Source organism: Jatropha curcas, chromosome 7 (assembly GCF_041381405.1).
Source record: "Jatropha curcas cultivar XTBG-Jc1 chromosome 7, XTBG_Jcur_1.0, whole genome shotgun sequence".
In the NCBI taxonomy this organism is placed as follows: Eukaryota; Viridiplantae; Streptophyta; class Magnoliopsida; order Malpighiales; family Euphorbiaceae; genus Jatropha; species Jatropha curcas.
The window spans coordinates 8,469,870-8,487,068 of record NC_143157.1 but is presented as its reverse complement, the minus strand read 5'-3'; the positions used below and the strand labels follow the sequence as shown (position 1 = coordinate 8,487,068).

The following is a 17,199-nucleotide window of genomic DNA, read 5'->3' as shown; positions in this document are numbered from 1 at the left end:
CTTGTGATCCAGCGACGAGTGATGATGGATCCGTATCAGTTTCCTCGCGAGAGGCAGAGGCTTGCACAGCCTGGGGCGTGCCACCTTGCACGGGCGTGCTAACCTAGCACGGTCTAGGCATGCCATATGTTGGAAATTCAGGTTCCAACTCAACATATGCTTCCATTAATGTGAGAAACTTAGGTGTTCCTTCAAGTTCTTCATAGCACTTGTTGAAGGCAAGGTCATGGAGTTCTTGTGTAACTTGTTCTTGAATGTATAAGGACATGGTTGCTCTATATTTCTTTGCACGGCTCCTTGTAATTGGTCCCATAGGAAGTTCTAATGGATTGCCATTGTTGTGGTCCTTGTTCCCTTGAGCTCCATAGGTGGTTGGTGATAGTGGATCTGTATCACAAGATACACACAATGTACTGCTTACTTGGTTGAATAATTATTATAAAAACTTTGGGAAAATTATAAAATTAGTGTCTGAATTTGGTAAATTTTTCTATTTTGGTGTTTGACCGAAAAACTTTTGTAATCAAGTGTCTCAACCATTTAAAATTTTACAATAAGTGTACCTTGCTTATGTGGCCACTGAAGCAGCCACGTAACTCATCTGGGCTGACATTTTGCATGGAGTCCTGCTGACTAGGATGAAGCTGGGTTAACCATGGGAATGTCACATGCAAAACACATGACTAGAGGTCTGAAATTACTTAAATAGTCTTGTTTTTTCTCTTTTTAAAATAAATTAAAGAAAAAACAAGAAAATTATATGATAACCGAGAGTTCGTATAGCTGCATAGGAACAACTACACTAAATTTGAACATTGAATAGATCAATTGCTTTCTAGCCCATGTGGGTCTCGAATATGTATGGCACAACCCAAGAAGGGGTTGAATTGGGTTTTCTAAAAATAAAAAATTTTAACTTAAAAACAAAAATCAGAATTCTGTTGCAGCAGAAAAGTAATGCACTTGTGAGAATAAGTTATTGATTAGAACTTCCTCACAATGCCCTAATGCAGAAAATAGAAAGACTTTGCAGAGTACAGTTATTGATTAGAACTGCTTCACAATTTCTTATGCAATATCAAAACTACTTTATGAAGGAAAGCTATTATGTTTAGAACTTCCTCATAAAGTTTAGATAAATATAAAAGATTATGTGAGAGACAGTTATTAAAATCTGAACTGCTTCACAAAGGTTCAATCAATATTAGAAAACTGATTAGAAACCCAAGTGGTGAAATATACTGAAAATAGAAGAACAATTTAGAACTTGGTATATTCACTGAGCAGAAGTCTAGAGTTCTAATGTTCAGAAAAGATAAAGCTTATTTCAGTTTAGAACATCAAAACCTTTAACAACTTTAGCATTTCTAAAATATAAACAGAAGTGTGAGTAAAATAGTATTAAGCAGAACTTCAGAAAATAAAAAGATCAACACAATGCTGTATAGTGGTTCGGCACTAACTCGCCTGCATCCACTCTCCAAGACTTATCTTGAGATCCTCAACTATGTTATCTCTTTTCAAGGGTAGAGACAAACTAACAGTACAAGGCAATAGATCAACTCCTATATCTACCCTTTGTCCCACTAGATTTTTCAAAGGTTCTAGTTAAACTCAACCCTTTCTGTTCTTGGCAGAGAACAAAAACTCAATTAAAGACATTAGAATCTCTCTCATGGAGAAGGTTGCTTGATTACCTATTTTACAATAGTTTTTTACCTAAGCTATTACACAAAAGTTTATCAAATAAAAAACTTGTCTACTAAAGATTACAGAATCTAAATAGACAGATAGAAATGCAAATACAAATACAGGATAAACAGTTTATAAGATTAAAAAATCATTTTAGAAATCAGAACTTTTTTTCAAAAGAAGTTGTTATGAAATTTCTTTTCTCTTTTAAAGATAAAACGTAAAGTATTAAGATGAAAAGAAATAAGGGGGTAGAGAGTAAGTTTTGAGAGATAAAAGATATGATCAATAGACGAATACTCTTAAAACGAAAACTCTTTTCGCCACATCTGTTAAAGACGAAATACCTTTTTATAGAGAGGAATGAGAATCCCATATTGAGAAAGTAAAATCCCATTTTCAAATCAGAATATTGACTCATTTTTAGAAGATACGGAAATCTTTGTTACCAAATCTTTTGAGTCAATATTCTTTCTTTTTAATAAGTGAATTTAAAAAAAAAAATCTAACTTTCCTTTAAAAACAAGATTAAAGAAAATCTTTTTCAAAAATAAAGAAAATCTTTTTCGAAATAAATATTTACCAAAAACGATTTGAGATAGTATCTCTTTTTGTTTAGGTAACAAGACAAAATCAAGATTTTGGATCTCTTTAAAAATTTTGTCTCTGAAAATGAAGAGCATAAAAATCTTCTTCGATTTATTCTTATTACCAAAATCGTTTGAGACAAAGTCTCTTTAATTTAGGTAAGTGAATAAATTTCAAACCTTTATGAGGATAATTTTTGAAAAACTAAAACAAGCTTTTTCTAAGATATTTATTACTAAAAACGATTGAGACAAGATCTCTTTCCATTTTAGGTAAGATAATCAAGAAACGAAAAAGTTTTTTATTTTTAAAGAGTTATTTTCGAAAAATTCTTTTGATAAAGAGAGAAGAAATTAATTTTGTGCTTATAAATGAATGTTCTCTCTATACTATAATGAATCCTAAAAATCTAACCACTAAGGTCTTCAATAGTCTTTATGATCCTTGAAATTGTAGGACTTGCCTTGTTTATTTATTACCTTCCTTATATAATCTGCATAAAAATATTATTAGCACAAATAATATAATTTAAATTTATTTATTTTATTTTAATCATCAAAATCTCGAAATAAATATTTGGCCCATGAGCCAACAACCCACTTAGATGATGAGATAATGGTGTTACCCAACCTCAATTCAAATGCTCGGCTACAAACTGAATTTAAATCACAGAGAGATAGGGAGAGGATAAAGTGTGTTTTTATGTTGAAAAAAGAAAAAGGAAGAAAGAGAGGATAACTCACTCTTTCGATTCTTTGATTATCAACTCCAGTTGGGTTTAAACAGAAGCTTAAGTCAGATTTAGTAATCCTTGTGCTCTTCTAAGGGGGTTTTGACGAGATTTAAATGCTCAAACATAAAAAGGAGGGGTACTTTTATATTGAACTATAGAGTGTAATATTAAGGAGAGATTAGAGAGGGGAGACCATTTTACTTCCTAGGTTTGCTGCAAACTAGAGTTTTCATCAGGGTTCTGCTCTCTCATGATTTCGTCGCCTCACTCTTTCAATAGGGGAGTATTAAACCCTAGATTGAAGATGGGAGCGTGTTGTCAAATTCAGGTAATATTGTCATTTTATTTTTTTATTCAGCATGACACGTCATTTGCAGTCAACTAACTAAATTTTGTCCATCTCAGTTTACTTTACAGCGTGTTACTGTTTTTCCGTCCTATTTGGACTTCAGGCTAGCCATGTAAGCAATAAACACTTGATTGTAAAATTTTAAAATTTTAAAGGCTTAAGATACTTGATTTCAAAAGTTTTCGGTTCAAACACTAAAATAGAAATTTTGGTAAAATTGAGACATAAATTTATAATTAACCCGAAAAGAAAAGAAATACAAGGTGATTTGAACGTAAGAGATAAACGGATTTATTTATGTATATTACAATAATAGCTTTCCCTATTTATAAGCATCCTAAGAGTTCCCTCTATATAATGTGCACCTTCTAGAAAATAAATAGAAAAATAAAAAAATATCATATACGTATTCAATATCTAGGTCTCATGGGTTCCGGATCTAAATGGCCCTCTTGTCACTATCTATGCTGTATATTCACACGTAAGCTCTTGCGAATTGGGGACTCAGTTTTGGGGCTGATTTTTCGACCAGCATCAACAAACTGGTATGCACTGCCGAATCAATTGAGCCCTAATATTATGCAAGTTGATTTTATTAGAAGAAAAAAGTAATGAATTATTTAGTAGCAATGGCTGTGCAACCTTTCTGTATCGAATAAATTACGCGAGAGAGTGAGTGCATACGATTTCTTTTTTTGGTTCGCATCGTGTATATGCAAGGATTAAATTTGTAAAAAAATACAAAATAACATCACTTAAAATAAATTGATAATAATTTGCTATTTTTTATTTCTTGCATGGGAATATAATCATAAAATCTGAATAGAAAATATTATTTATTTATATTAAATCTTAAATGGAAATAAGAAAAGCTGCAACTCCCTGTCCAGTTTAAACTAAAATACATAATCCCACAATTCCGAATTTTAGAGTTACATACATCCAACATAATCTAATAATAAATAATAAAAAAAAGAATCTTACGAAATTTACAAAAAGAAAGCATGTTTCTATAGACGCTATACGCAACAGCTAATAAGAACAAATTCAATCGGGTCTCAAATTAACAAATACAGTGTGTTTAGCTGTATCAAGATTCTCCAAACCTGTCAATGATAACTTTGTACGGATTTATGTACAATGAAGAGTTGCAGCATTTCAACTGGATTAAGCTACCCTTTTCTCTCTCCAGAGAAGTCCAGTCCGGTACCACCATAGGAGCAGCTCACCTTGTCTCCTCTATCCTCTCCAGAACTTCCACATTCACCTTCTTCATTTGGCCTTCAGTGTCCTTCACAAACTCACTTGAACCAGCCTGGACACCACTCTCCCAGGTTTTATCAGAATCGTCATTGGCAAAATGGGAGTGTGTGGAACTGGAAACAATAGGGATTCTTTGAACTTGAGACGGTGTAAGAGATTCATCATCTGAAGAGTCGGACCCAGGATAAATTTCTAGTTCTGTCACATCAGATGGATTTCCTCGAGATTTTCTTGACCCTTTACGAGAAAGTACATGCTTTATGGTACGAGCAGACTTCTCAGCATGTTTTAAGATACCCTTCGCCATGTCTTTGACATTTCCCTTTCCTGGGCTTTCTGGACCACTTCCCTCAGGACTCGAATTAACTTCCTTCAGATTCTTATTCATTGTGGTCCCAGAAAGTCTGTCTTCCACTATGAAATTCACACCAATCTCCTTCTGATTAACTGCTTTAATGTTTGCATAAGGGGATTTAACAGTCTCCCCACTACTGCCCAAACTATCCTCATTTTTGGGACTTCTATGAAACACCGAGCTAATCTTGCGTAAACCCTGCCGGACTTTGTTCATTCGATTTTTACCCTCAGCATTTTCATCAGCACTGCTACTGTCGTTGTTAAAGGACCCAGGACCTGTTGAATGAGTGTCACCAACTGAATCATCATGAACTCCCTGGGTTTGATTATCAAGGTTCCCACTCTTGCTTTTTCTGGGTTCCCATTTTTGTGACACTTCACTTCCTGGTTGATGGACCCAGATGCCAGTCCCTTGTTGCCCTTCAACATTGATAGGCTCAAAATTATCCACACTGTGAAATTTGTCTGATGTGGATGATGGAAAGGAAGTTCTATTTCCAATCTCACTTACAAAGGAATCTTGTATTTCTTCCTTACTCAACGTTTCTCCATTGAAAATATTCGTAACCCCCTGAACAAATTCATTACAGGTACCATTTGGATAGCCCATTAGACAAGTGCAGGATGTTTTAATTTAACATTTGAAACCCTCATATTTCATTTGTTGTTTGCTAGAATTTTGCAGAAATTACCTTCATATTTTCTTCAAGAACAGTTATTGCAAGATGCAGTCTTCCCATTTTAATGTTTTGGAGAGGCAACCACATGTCATGTCTCTCACCATCTCTGAGATCATTGATACTAATGGTACAATGCCTGTATGTAATAGCAGATCATGATATGACAGAAAATTATGATATAACAGGAAAATATAAATAGGCAATGATGAGAAGTAAAAAGACAAACCCAAGAGAATCATCAACAAAATGATCCTTGTCACGAACTTCAATAGCTAGCACATTAGCGGACTCCCATGTGGAAATGGGGATCTTGAATTCCTCATGCCATTTTGGGGCCAAAGTTTTTCTTTGTATTTTTGTCCTGAACTTGTAAGGTCCGAGTTGTCCTTTCACGTATGGATCAGCCAATCCTGAAAAATAGAATCAAACTAACCATCAGCATTACTTGGGGGGGAAAAGGAGGAGATGAAAAGACAACAGCTAAAAAGCTAACCATTTAAGTCGGATGGTTTCACGTCAGATGCTTCCACAACTTCAACTATGGCATAAGCAATGGGTTCCTTCTCATCCACAGAGAACCAACTTTCTGACAAGCAAACAATCACTAACAAAGGTAACCATCCAGCTTGCATGTAACACAACACAGTTAAGCTTGCCACATAACAGTAACTTCTAGAATAGCTAATAGAAGGTATTAGCAAACATCAAAACCATCATTAGTCTTTCTATAACAGAATGATAATTCATATCAATTAAACTTTGCTCAGTCGCATGGAGAGCCCGATTCATGTAATCCAAATGAATCATCAAATGCTCAAACCAAAACGCTATTTTTATAAAATTCTTGTTTGCACTTTTTAAAAATTAGTAATCCATTGATGAGAAAAGACTTTACATGAAAGCCTTCATATAAACCTCCGATATTACATATGACCTCCTAAATAGATCAAACAAGCAAAATACCTAACCCTACCAAGAGAAAGCACGTAACGAGGATATGTTTGGCAGACATCCTAATCACGTGTAATAGCAATCATACGCCAACTTCAAACGACTGCATAAAGCTTTCCAAAATTGTTCCCGTTTGATAAGAAAATAATGCTGCTGCAGGCTGCAGTGCACTTAATAATCTTTTTTTATCCATTTTCTGAATGAATTTTGCCCTTTTCCTCTTACTTTTAAGCCTTTCAAAACTTGATGAACAATTTGCAATTAGAGCAAATAAATCAAATGAACCACCAAGTAAAAAAGTAAAATTAGGAAAGTTTCATGCATTTAGCAGAAATATTTAACCTTGCAATCCACAGTAAAGTAAATCATAATTTTGTATCGCGTGTTGTCATCCTCAAGTTCACTCAACATTGTATGACTTGTTGAGAAATGGTAGAGCCTATTATTCTCAAAAAATAGCATATATGCACTCACACAAAATAGGTTCTGGTATTTACAGCTTCAAAATGGGCTACAATTTCATTGATTTCTTTTATAGATCTAATTACAAGATAGAAAGTATAAAAGGGATGACAGTGTTGCCTGACCATGCTTGGCATTACCCCATAACTAAATCATGGGTAGTTTACTTGAATACTCAAACTCAACCGCTACCTGCCACCTAACCCAAATGCTTGCTGGAACAACAAGCTTACAGCCAAAAAAAAAAAAAAAATCCCATTCAAAAGTCAAACTAGCTAAATAATACCTAAGTAAATTTTCAACTTTCAATACTTGAGGAATTTCTTTGATGCTCCAAGCATTCCATTATAAATTCAAATCTTTCCTTAGATAAGACTTGGTTAGAATGTTAGCAGCTTGACCCTTAGACCTGCAATGCTCAAGCTTGATTTCCAAATTTTAATCTATCATTGATAACTCTTCCATCAAACCTTGCTGCCAAACTCTGATTCTTGAAGTTTCTTGAAGCTTCTTCATAATTTTTGGATTCAAATAAATCAGAATTATAGCTTTCTAGCAAGAATTTGGTCTCAACTTGTGAATGAAGACGGAAATTATTTTTCGGACCAGGAACAGCAACTGAACCTTTCCTTGAATTTATGCAACCACGAGACCTAAATATGTATCTTCGTAACTTAATTTCAATTTCTTCTTTACTTGACTCCATTTTCATCATTCACAACATTCTCTGTCTTCCATATCATTAACACTTTGATTGGTAGAATCAAAGTTAAAAAGGAAAGCTCTTGGAAACCATCTTGACACAAGCTGTCACACACTAAGTTGGACCACAAATAGTGCAATATCTATTCGTAAAAACCAGAGAACATATTTCTAACATTTGAGCTACACTCAACAAATTTTGATCTAGACAAGGCATAAATAAGACCATGGATAAGTTTTAATACTTTTTCTTAGTCTTAACAACAATAGAACCATTTCCATGAGCTTTAACCACATCTCCATTAGCTAGCTTCGGGCTTGTCTTGTCACTTCTATATCTAGAGTATGAAATGTGACCATGCAACCAGTACTAGTAAACCGAACTTGCTTTCCTAATGGTTGGAGTGGCTGAGAGATCCGAACAATTACCAATGAAGGTGACCTGCTGAGTAATGGGCTGCTCTTGATATTGTTTAAACTTGCAAATTTAGAAATTTGACCATATCTAGTGTGAATTTATCCAATGTCTATCTTTTTTACTCTCTTTTCTATTTCTCTCTGGAAGGACTCGTCTGTTAGGCATCTTCTGTACTCTTGTGCTTGCATTGTATGTGCTACCTGTGGTAAAGTGAGCTGGTTCAAGTCTTTAGAATGCTCTAAAGATGAGATTTTTGCTGTTAAAAATCCACTGGGCCTACACACACATAGGCTTATAAGTGAGTAAGTATTGGTTTGACTTGCACAAAAACAGTTGGCTTATGTCGAGTCCACCGCATATTCAATTATAAGTGCTTTAGTTATTTTATTATTATTTAATGTTGGATTCATCTCCTAATACACCTATCAAGTGCAATCATGTTGGACTTAAATTGACCAAACATTAACAAGCCGGTAGACGCTAGCTAGGACATAAACTGGTTGGCTTATCTCCAATATTGTCCTGCTGGGCTTGAACATAATCCCAAGGTTTAGCTTATTTGGGCATGAGACTCTAATAATGCAGCAACAAATTGATTGCAAAGTAATTAGCCTAATGACCAAGTGACTGATGAAAAGTGAAGATGAAAATAGTTCATGATCAATTTTTGCTGAAAAATAAAACCGGAAATTAATACTCATCATTGTGGATTGAAAATGAAACTGAAAAATGCACATAGTATGAAAAATGCTAATACCAGCGTCTGAAAATAATTTCAAGCCACTATTAATAGCTGAAACCTGAGTTCTAAAAATACGATTTTAGAAAAACAAATAGATGATCACTCAACTTGGAGGAACACTATATTCAATATGCAGCATCAATCTCCTAACATTGAAAAATAAGGAGTCAACTTCTCTATTCAAGGCATTGTAATAGTAGAGCATTCAATGACGAAAATAATCCACAAATCATGAACTCATAATAAAGTCCTATTAACAATACCTGTTAAATCACCTGGTTGTGTTGAAGCAAATTTCTCTACATCCACAACAAGCATATTGGGCTACAAGCACGGCAAGAATTACATGTGTCAATTTTCAAAAAAATATGAAGCAAACTGTCATCGCCGGCTAAGGAATTATGAAGGAACTATGAAGAGACTAGCACAGAAAACTCATGAGGTTTAAACTAATACATAGTTTGGTCCTCATTTTCAAATCAAACAATTCGGTCCAATATTATAAAACTCAGCACTTTGGTTTTTATTAGCAAAATAAGTCCAAAACAATGTAGTTTTGGTTGAAAAGGAACAAAAAAAAATAAAAAATGTAGCCTGTATGACAACTAAAGCATTCAATTTAATAGAACACAAGAACTGAAGTGTTTGGTAAAATAGGAGACACAAATATGCATTAAGCCAAAATTTGTGTATTCGTGCAGTTGTCCAGATCTTTTAAGGAAAAAACAAGGTTCAGAATCAATTTGATAGTCATCACAGTTAAAGCACCTTTACCTGAACAAGTGTCTGCTCAAAAGCAACTGACAAAAGCTTATCCTAAAAATGAGAAAGACAGCATGTAAGATTTGGATAGAGTTAATGAGTTGGTAAAGGATTTGAGTGTGCGCCCATTTATGAGGATGCTTGGTTAGGCTTAGAAGAAAATCAAACCTACTTTTAAGTAGAATAGCGTTTAGTTTGGCTTACAAGAAGTTAAAAGAAAAAAAAAAAAAAAAAAAACTTAAAATAAGTCAAAAGCCATAAGTAAGCTACTTCTTGTTTTTGAATATCTACTTATTTTAACATCACTCTTTGACCAAGTAAAAAATATATATATTATCTTAATAGTTTTTAAAATACAAACATCATCTCATTTTGGAAAACCCTAAGACTTCCTATTCAATTAATATACGCGGATTTGTTATTTAAACAAATTAAGTTACTTTAAGTACTTGTTAACCAAACAATTAAACTAAAAGAAACTTTTAAATAGTTTGGCCAACCACTTAACTACTTATTTTTAGATTGACTTCTAGGTCTAAAAATATATTTTAAAATCAGAAGTTAAAAATAAGTAGCCAAATCAAACATCCTCTATATTTACGAGACCATGAGAGAGAGGGGGATGAAACATTAATAAATCTTTCTGATAAATTGCCCAAATATGACTTACTAGCCATCCAGCAATCCCAGGAAGTTCAGTGACATCAAGCCCATGAGTGAAAATAGGTTTGACAGTCATTTGAAAATAAGGTGGCTCAGCAAAGCATACCCTCAGACGACCAAGGAAAGGCCAATGGCGAAGGAACCTCACTCCAATCAAGACCTAACAAAGATGGCAATCAACTAAATTGAAAATAATACTAATCAGATTGCAAGTAACATTATTGAAACGGCAATTCAAGAGATGGTTATTAAAAATGGGTGGACCAAGAGATGTCACATTCTAGGATAGTAAGTTCATCAATAATTCCAAGAATTAAAAAATAATGAAAACATCTTAGGTTTCATGTAAGACACAAAAGATCCAAAGTTCCACAAGTTCCATCCGATTTTTTGTATGCAATTTGCTAGAGTTAAGAGCTCTATTACCATGGAACAACTCCTCAACAATACTAACGACCATATTTGTCTCATATGGAATTTGTAATGCAATCTTGAAATAGAATTCCATTACTTCATTTGGTCCATGTGGAACCCAAAACAGTTTTGGTATTTTTATGCGTAAAAACTTTAACTTATATTGAAATGATACATGTGTACGTAAATTCTTGCAACAAACTCCATTTAATTATTTTAAAAAAAATAAATTTGGAATATGATTCTTTGAATTTAGACATTCATATCCATTCCCATTCCATTTCAAAGGTGAATGAACCAAGCAAATGGTCAATGTAATAAAAAAAAAAATTCATATGAGGATGGCATGTTGCAAACTTTCCAAAGCAAATATTCAGAAGTTCAAACATCCTAAAGTTAGCATAGAAAAAGATAAACAAAAATAGAGACACCAAATATTAGGTAAAGCTATATAACCAAAGAATGTTTTTAAGTTCTAATGGAAATTCGAAAAAGAAAAAGGCATATCAATATGAGTCACGTCAAGTCATGCTTGACGAATAACTCATTCAATTTTTATGTACTCATGAAAAAGAGATTATAGTCATTTGTCAATAACTATCAAAAAAATAATAATAAAACAAGAGTCTGAAAATGCAGAAATTATAATTGAAGATGGCAGATTACAAAATTTCCAAAGCAAAACCTTAGAAAAGGAGATACACAAGAAAAGCAAAAGAAAAGTATATTTTTCTATTTAACATTGTCATGTTGTACAGATAAAATTAATGTTTTTTATATGACGTTGTGAAGTTCAGTTTGGCTTAAGAAGGGAGGAAAGGTTAGATTTGACAGTGCAATGGTGCTTAAGTGCAGTCAATTCAATAGGCTTTATGTTCAAAAGAGAGGTCCAATAGATGAATATGTTATTCATAGAATACATATAGGGTGTATGAATGGAAGAGTGCTATAGGTGTGCTATGTGAGAGGAAGATATAAGGTGAAAGGTAAGTTTCAGAGGATGGCGGTGAGACCGTTAATGTTATATGGGAGTGAATGTTGCGCACCAAAATCCCAACTTGTTCATAAGATGAATGTTGTAGAAATGCGGACGTTGAGATAGATATGTGGTCATACAAGATTGAACAAGATCAGGAATGATCACATTAGACAAAAAGTGCAATCATGTGTTACCTAGACCCCTATGTGTCTCAGTTCTTAAGTTTGATACTTTGGTAGGTGGAGATTGCTAAATGGGAAAGAGGTAGACCTAAAACTATATAGAGGGATGCTATCTCAAAGGATCTATGATATATGAATATTAGTGAGGATTTAGCTATAAACAATACAAAATGGAGCAAAAAATCCATACAGCAAACCCTAACTAGTTTAAGGCTTAGTTGTTATTAGTCTTATGTTTTGTTTATTTACTAATATAATAAATTATTTTTTAAAAAATTCTTTTCCAAAATATTTTTCACAAAAATATTTTTCCTATTTTATATTTTACTTTAAGTGCTTAATTGAACAAAGAATTCATATATCCAACCTTAACTAGTTTGAGATTAAAGCTTAGTACTAGTAGTTGTTATTATTGTGAAGTTCAATTTGTAAGAGAGAAAATTTTGCAATTGCTTAATTTCTATTGAAACCAACTAGAACCCTATACTATTGGGTTAATAAAAGAGGGGAATAGGAGTCGAGTGAGAAAAACCAAGGTGGCTAAAGCCATTTTAGCATAGGATAATCTCATTAATTGTAAAGGACTAATTAGTATTAATTTCAAAATTGATGTTGTGATGTTGTAAATTGGAGAACTCTCCCCAAGCCCAATGACAAAAAGTAATGGTATCAAAGTCCAATGCCCTAGCAAGCCAAAAAGATCTTATACCACATTTTAGGCCAAATCCTAGCCCACACCTAGGTTAAGAAAAGGTTGGTTCATGGTAAGCGACAAGATTTATTAAAGGACCATAAACTTGTTAAGCGTCTGTGACATAGGGGAAGAACTTAGGGCAAATTAACTCTCAACAATTAGGCTAGAATAGGATGATTTTGGTTGGAACAAAATAATATATCGATTTCAAAGAAACCCTTAAAATTAAAATTCTGAATTCATAGATAAAAAACAACCCCTAAAACTAATTGTTGCTATCCTATTTATATTAGTTAGGACAAATCCTAATTCTATACTGAAAAATATTCCTAATTAGCTAACCTAGACTGAATAGTATTCCTAGTTAGCTAAATCCTAAATAAAGAAGGAAAACTGAAATTATTTCCTGATTAATTAACATTCTTTAATTTAATTAAGAATCCTAAATAAAGAAGGAAATTAAAAGAGAATTTCTTAATTAGTCTTCAATGCTCCTGCATCATTCTCCTCGAGTTTGAAAAGAACTCAGCTTCGACGACAAAAGCTTAGTTCAGCCATGAGAATAGGATCAATTTGTGTAAACTTCTCCTTAGAATACCACGTGCTTAAGGCTTTTGCAAGGCAACCAACATCACAAGCCATTCAAATAATCCATCATTTTTCTAAGCAAGCAAAGTTGGTTCAACAAAAAGAATTTTTCGTGTTTGCACTAGCCTTCTTGCTTGAAGATGTATTTCAACTTCACGGGCTACTTGCTTCAAACAATCTGCTTTTGGCAGTTTTACGCTATCAACATCCACGAGCAAATACTTTTGTGAAGAATAACAATCTTCCTTTGTTTTCCCACCTTCAATATTCCAATCTTTTTGTTCTTCTATTTTAGGGGTAAGAACCTGCTGAATGGCAGTATTTTCTCCTTAGGTAGAAACTAGGTCAATTTCTTGCTCTTGTTCATCATCATACTCATCATAGATTGGTTCCATAAGGTCCTTGTTGCTCCCTTCAGTGTTTTCATCATCAAAATATGAAACTTCTTTCTCCTTTTCACTCTCCATAGGGTCATCAACATCTATCAATGTTGTTATTCCCCAATCTAAATAATATGCTGCATGTAACTCTCCATGAAGATCAGCTACTTCAATCTTCATCTCTTCACCATTCAAATCAAGGGCATGTAGTCCACTTCGTGTCGCTCGATTTGCGGGTCCAGCTTCATGAAAAGGGTTTACGTCCTTGGCTTCGTCAATCTCAAGATCCTCTTGAACCTTGAGTTGTTTGTGGTTGCCTTCCAGAATCTCCATTCGGGCTTTCACGGGTTCCTGACAATGCAAGGCTTGTACAGCCCGGGTCAAATTCTCAATCATTTGCCATATCTCAGCCATCTCTATTTGTTGGGACTGATTACCTCTACTTAGATCTCTCCCTTTACCAAACATGGTTTAGAACAGAACAGAAAAGGGGGGAAAATACTGTAGCAGTTCAGGATCTTTTTTGCGGTCTGACACCACTTGACGCAGGGGCAGAATTTAGGGCAAATTAACTCTCAACAATTAGGCTAGAATATGATGATTTTGGTTGGAACAAAATAACATATCGATTTCAAAGAAACCCTTAGAATTAAAATTCTGAATTCATAGATAAAAAACAATCCCTAAAATCAATTGCTGCTGTCCTATTTATATTAGAAAGGACAAATTCTAATTCTATACTGAAAAATATTCCAAATTAGCTAACCTAAAATGAATAGCATTCCTATTTAGCTAAATCCTAAATAAAGAAGCAAACCAAAAGAAAATTTCTTAATTCATCTTGGGTGCTCCTGCACTAGTCTGTCCTGAGCACGTGTCAACCACTAGAAAGTATTGCACTTCAATGGAAGTGTTGAAAACAAAAGGAAAAATTTTCATATTGATAGTTAAGAAAAGTAAGAGGGGAATAGGCTCAATTATTTGTAAGTTTAAAATTTGTTATTATGATGTTATAATTAGTCCATGTTGCATTTTATTAACATATATAACAATCATGGAATTAGTAAATTTCAGTTCCATACCTTCCCTTCAACATGCATAGCTGTCATATGCAACTTTGCCCACATTCCAAATCCCAGCCTTCTCCTTAATTTGACAGCAAGTACTGCACTCATATCATCCGCTGTGCAAAAATTCATCCCCAACTCCAGTGCCTGCATTTTTTCACATTCAAACTCTACCTTGAAAAGCAAACAGATTGTCTAGACAAAATTTACAATAAGAGAGAGATCCACATGGTTGATAATAATACCAAGTGGTCATCACTGGCGCATTGGCCAAGAACCCTCATTTCTGTGAAAATTGGTGGATTTCTTCCTAAATACATGTGTTGAACCACAGCCTTTTTCTGCACATTCAGCACAAGCAATCCATAAATTGAATTAGAAAAGTTAGTGAGAGAACTTAAATTTCCAAGGGATTTAATTTAACGCACGGCAGGTCAACAAGCCAGAAGATTAGCGAAATGATATTCAAAACAAGTAATCCTCTGTTCTCAAGTTGTTTCGACACAAAATAGATGATATAAGAAGCAGAAATCTCAATGGGGAAAATTGACTTTGCATCAACGCTAAAAGGTTGGCTTTTAAATACCATAAGGGCATCTTTGCTACTTGGACTTGGGAATGAATATTGAATATGGAGGTCAGAGTCAGCAGGTATTGTTCAAAATATTTATTGATCTGCAACCTAATGTGAAGGACAATTTTTCAGTTTTTGTAAAGGATAAGTTAGTGAGTCAAAGTATCATATCCATGTCTCAGTACTCTAATATGACATTTAAACGAAGAGGAAAGAGCATATATTAAAATTAAAAATAAATAAATAAGAGAGAGGAAAGAAAGATTCATACAGCGGTCCAGGGCTTATACTTGTCCAAGAACCAAGGAATTATGGGAAGAAGAATCTTCTGCGATACAATCTGCTCCAAACATATGGGCCATATCTTTTCCACGGCATGATTCAACCAGCGAACAGTTTCAGAATCAGAGAGCATCTGAAGAGAAAAAAGAAAAAGAAAAAGAAATTAAAAAGCATATACTCCTTTTTGAACCCAAACTTAATTGAGAAAGAAAATTACTCTTTTCTGATTGGCTTGCTTTCTTTCATGGAACTGCAATTTCCTCTTCAATCTCATAACATATCTTTCATGGACCTTTAAAAAGAGAAATCAACAAAAAAATTTAAAGAAAAAAAAAAAAACAAGAATCAAGAAATTCAAAGAATTGAGTGATTACATACCGCGAAAAGATATATCAAAGAAATGAAGTAAGCGACTGGATGGCATTGATTGAAGAGAGAAAGCAACCACAGCAAAAGCAGTACAATTCCCACATGATGTATTATCGATACCTCTGTTATATCCATCTCTCTCAGTTAGCTCCAACCCAGTAATCACTAGACTCTATTTTCTGTCTCCTGGCCTTCGCACTTCTCAACTTGCCGATCATCTCTTGAGATCAAACCTTCCAGTCAAGCAAGCAGACAGTTCCATTATTATTATTATTATTATTATTATTATCCAGCCAAAAACGATGACGTAAGAGCAAAGCAACGAGGCAAGAGAAGAAAATGTACCGTCAGATCGGTAATTAGATTTGGATTTTTATATAAACTAGTGTTGAAAATTGTGCATTTTTACTCGTTGAACATATTAATTAAAATAATTATTTATAATTTATTTTTTATATATTTTTTATTAATTTTTATAAAGAAAATATAAAAATTTAGTATTTTAAATTATAATTAGTATATATATAAAAATAGGTGTAAACTACTATCATACATATTTAGTATTTAATGAAAAATTTTAATAATTTTTTAAACTAGATTTTTTTGCAAAAAAAAAAAGTTACAAAGGTTGAACATAAATAATTATTTGATTTTAGATCTCGTCATATATAAAAATAAATACACATATAAGTTATTGATAATCAAATTCAAAAATTTTGTTGTTGTAGTATACCAAAAAAAAAAAAATCAAAAGTTAAAATTAGTACCTCAGCCATTAATAATAACAAGGTGAAAAGTTTTTGATATAGCAATAGTAAAAAAACTCTTAATAGTAGAGAGTTTTCAATGAATTATTAATAAATAAAAGCAAAAAAATCATTGTTGGTAGTCAAAGAAAATATAATTATTTGATAGATTAAATTTTCAATTGAGTTATAATTTAAATATTTTTTATTTATTATCATGATAATAGATATAATATTAAAATCAAACTATAATAAATTTTTAAATTAAAAATATGCAACAACTTAAAAAAAAAGAATTGTCAAATGTTAAAAAAATTACAATCATAATTTAAATAATTTTTTTAAAAAAATTTACAAATTTATACTAATTGAAAATTGATCAAGAAATTTACTTATAATAATTAATACCATTCAAGAGAACGATAAAGTAAAAAGTAACTAACAATATTAATAAAACAAAAAAAAAGAAATACGAAGGAAAAAAATTCAATTTATAATTAATTAATTTAATTTTTTTAGATTTTTAATATAAAATAGTTAAGTGCTTTTGCAATAAAATTAT

The 17,199-nt window shown here is 32.9% G+C and overlaps 1 protein-coding gene across 1 annotated transcript; it reads right to left on the bottom strand.

The window, feature by feature from the left end:
• Positions 1 to 4,181: 4,181 nt before the first annotated feature.
• Positions 4,182 to 16,153, bottom strand: LOC105635757 (C2 domain-containing protein At1g53590). Its single transcript, XM_012218842.4, has 12 exons — positions 15,901 to 16,153; positions 15,740 to 15,814; positions 15,512 to 15,655; positions 14,912 to 15,007; positions 14,682 to 14,813; positions 10,370 to 10,522; positions 9,712 to 9,753; positions 9,201 to 9,261; positions 6,156 to 6,248; positions 5,889 to 6,072; positions 5,675 to 5,798; positions 4,182 to 5,553 (listed from the first exon to the last, which is right to left on the bottom strand). Exons 1-12 carry the CDS (start codon positions 16,024 to 16,026, stop codon positions 4,588 to 4,590), a joined length of 2,196 nt encoding a protein of 731 aa, XP_012074232.1. The 5' UTR covers positions 16,027 to 16,153; the 3' UTR covers positions 4,182 to 4,587.
• Between the last annotated feature and the right edge of the window lie 1,046 nt (positions 16,154 to 17,199).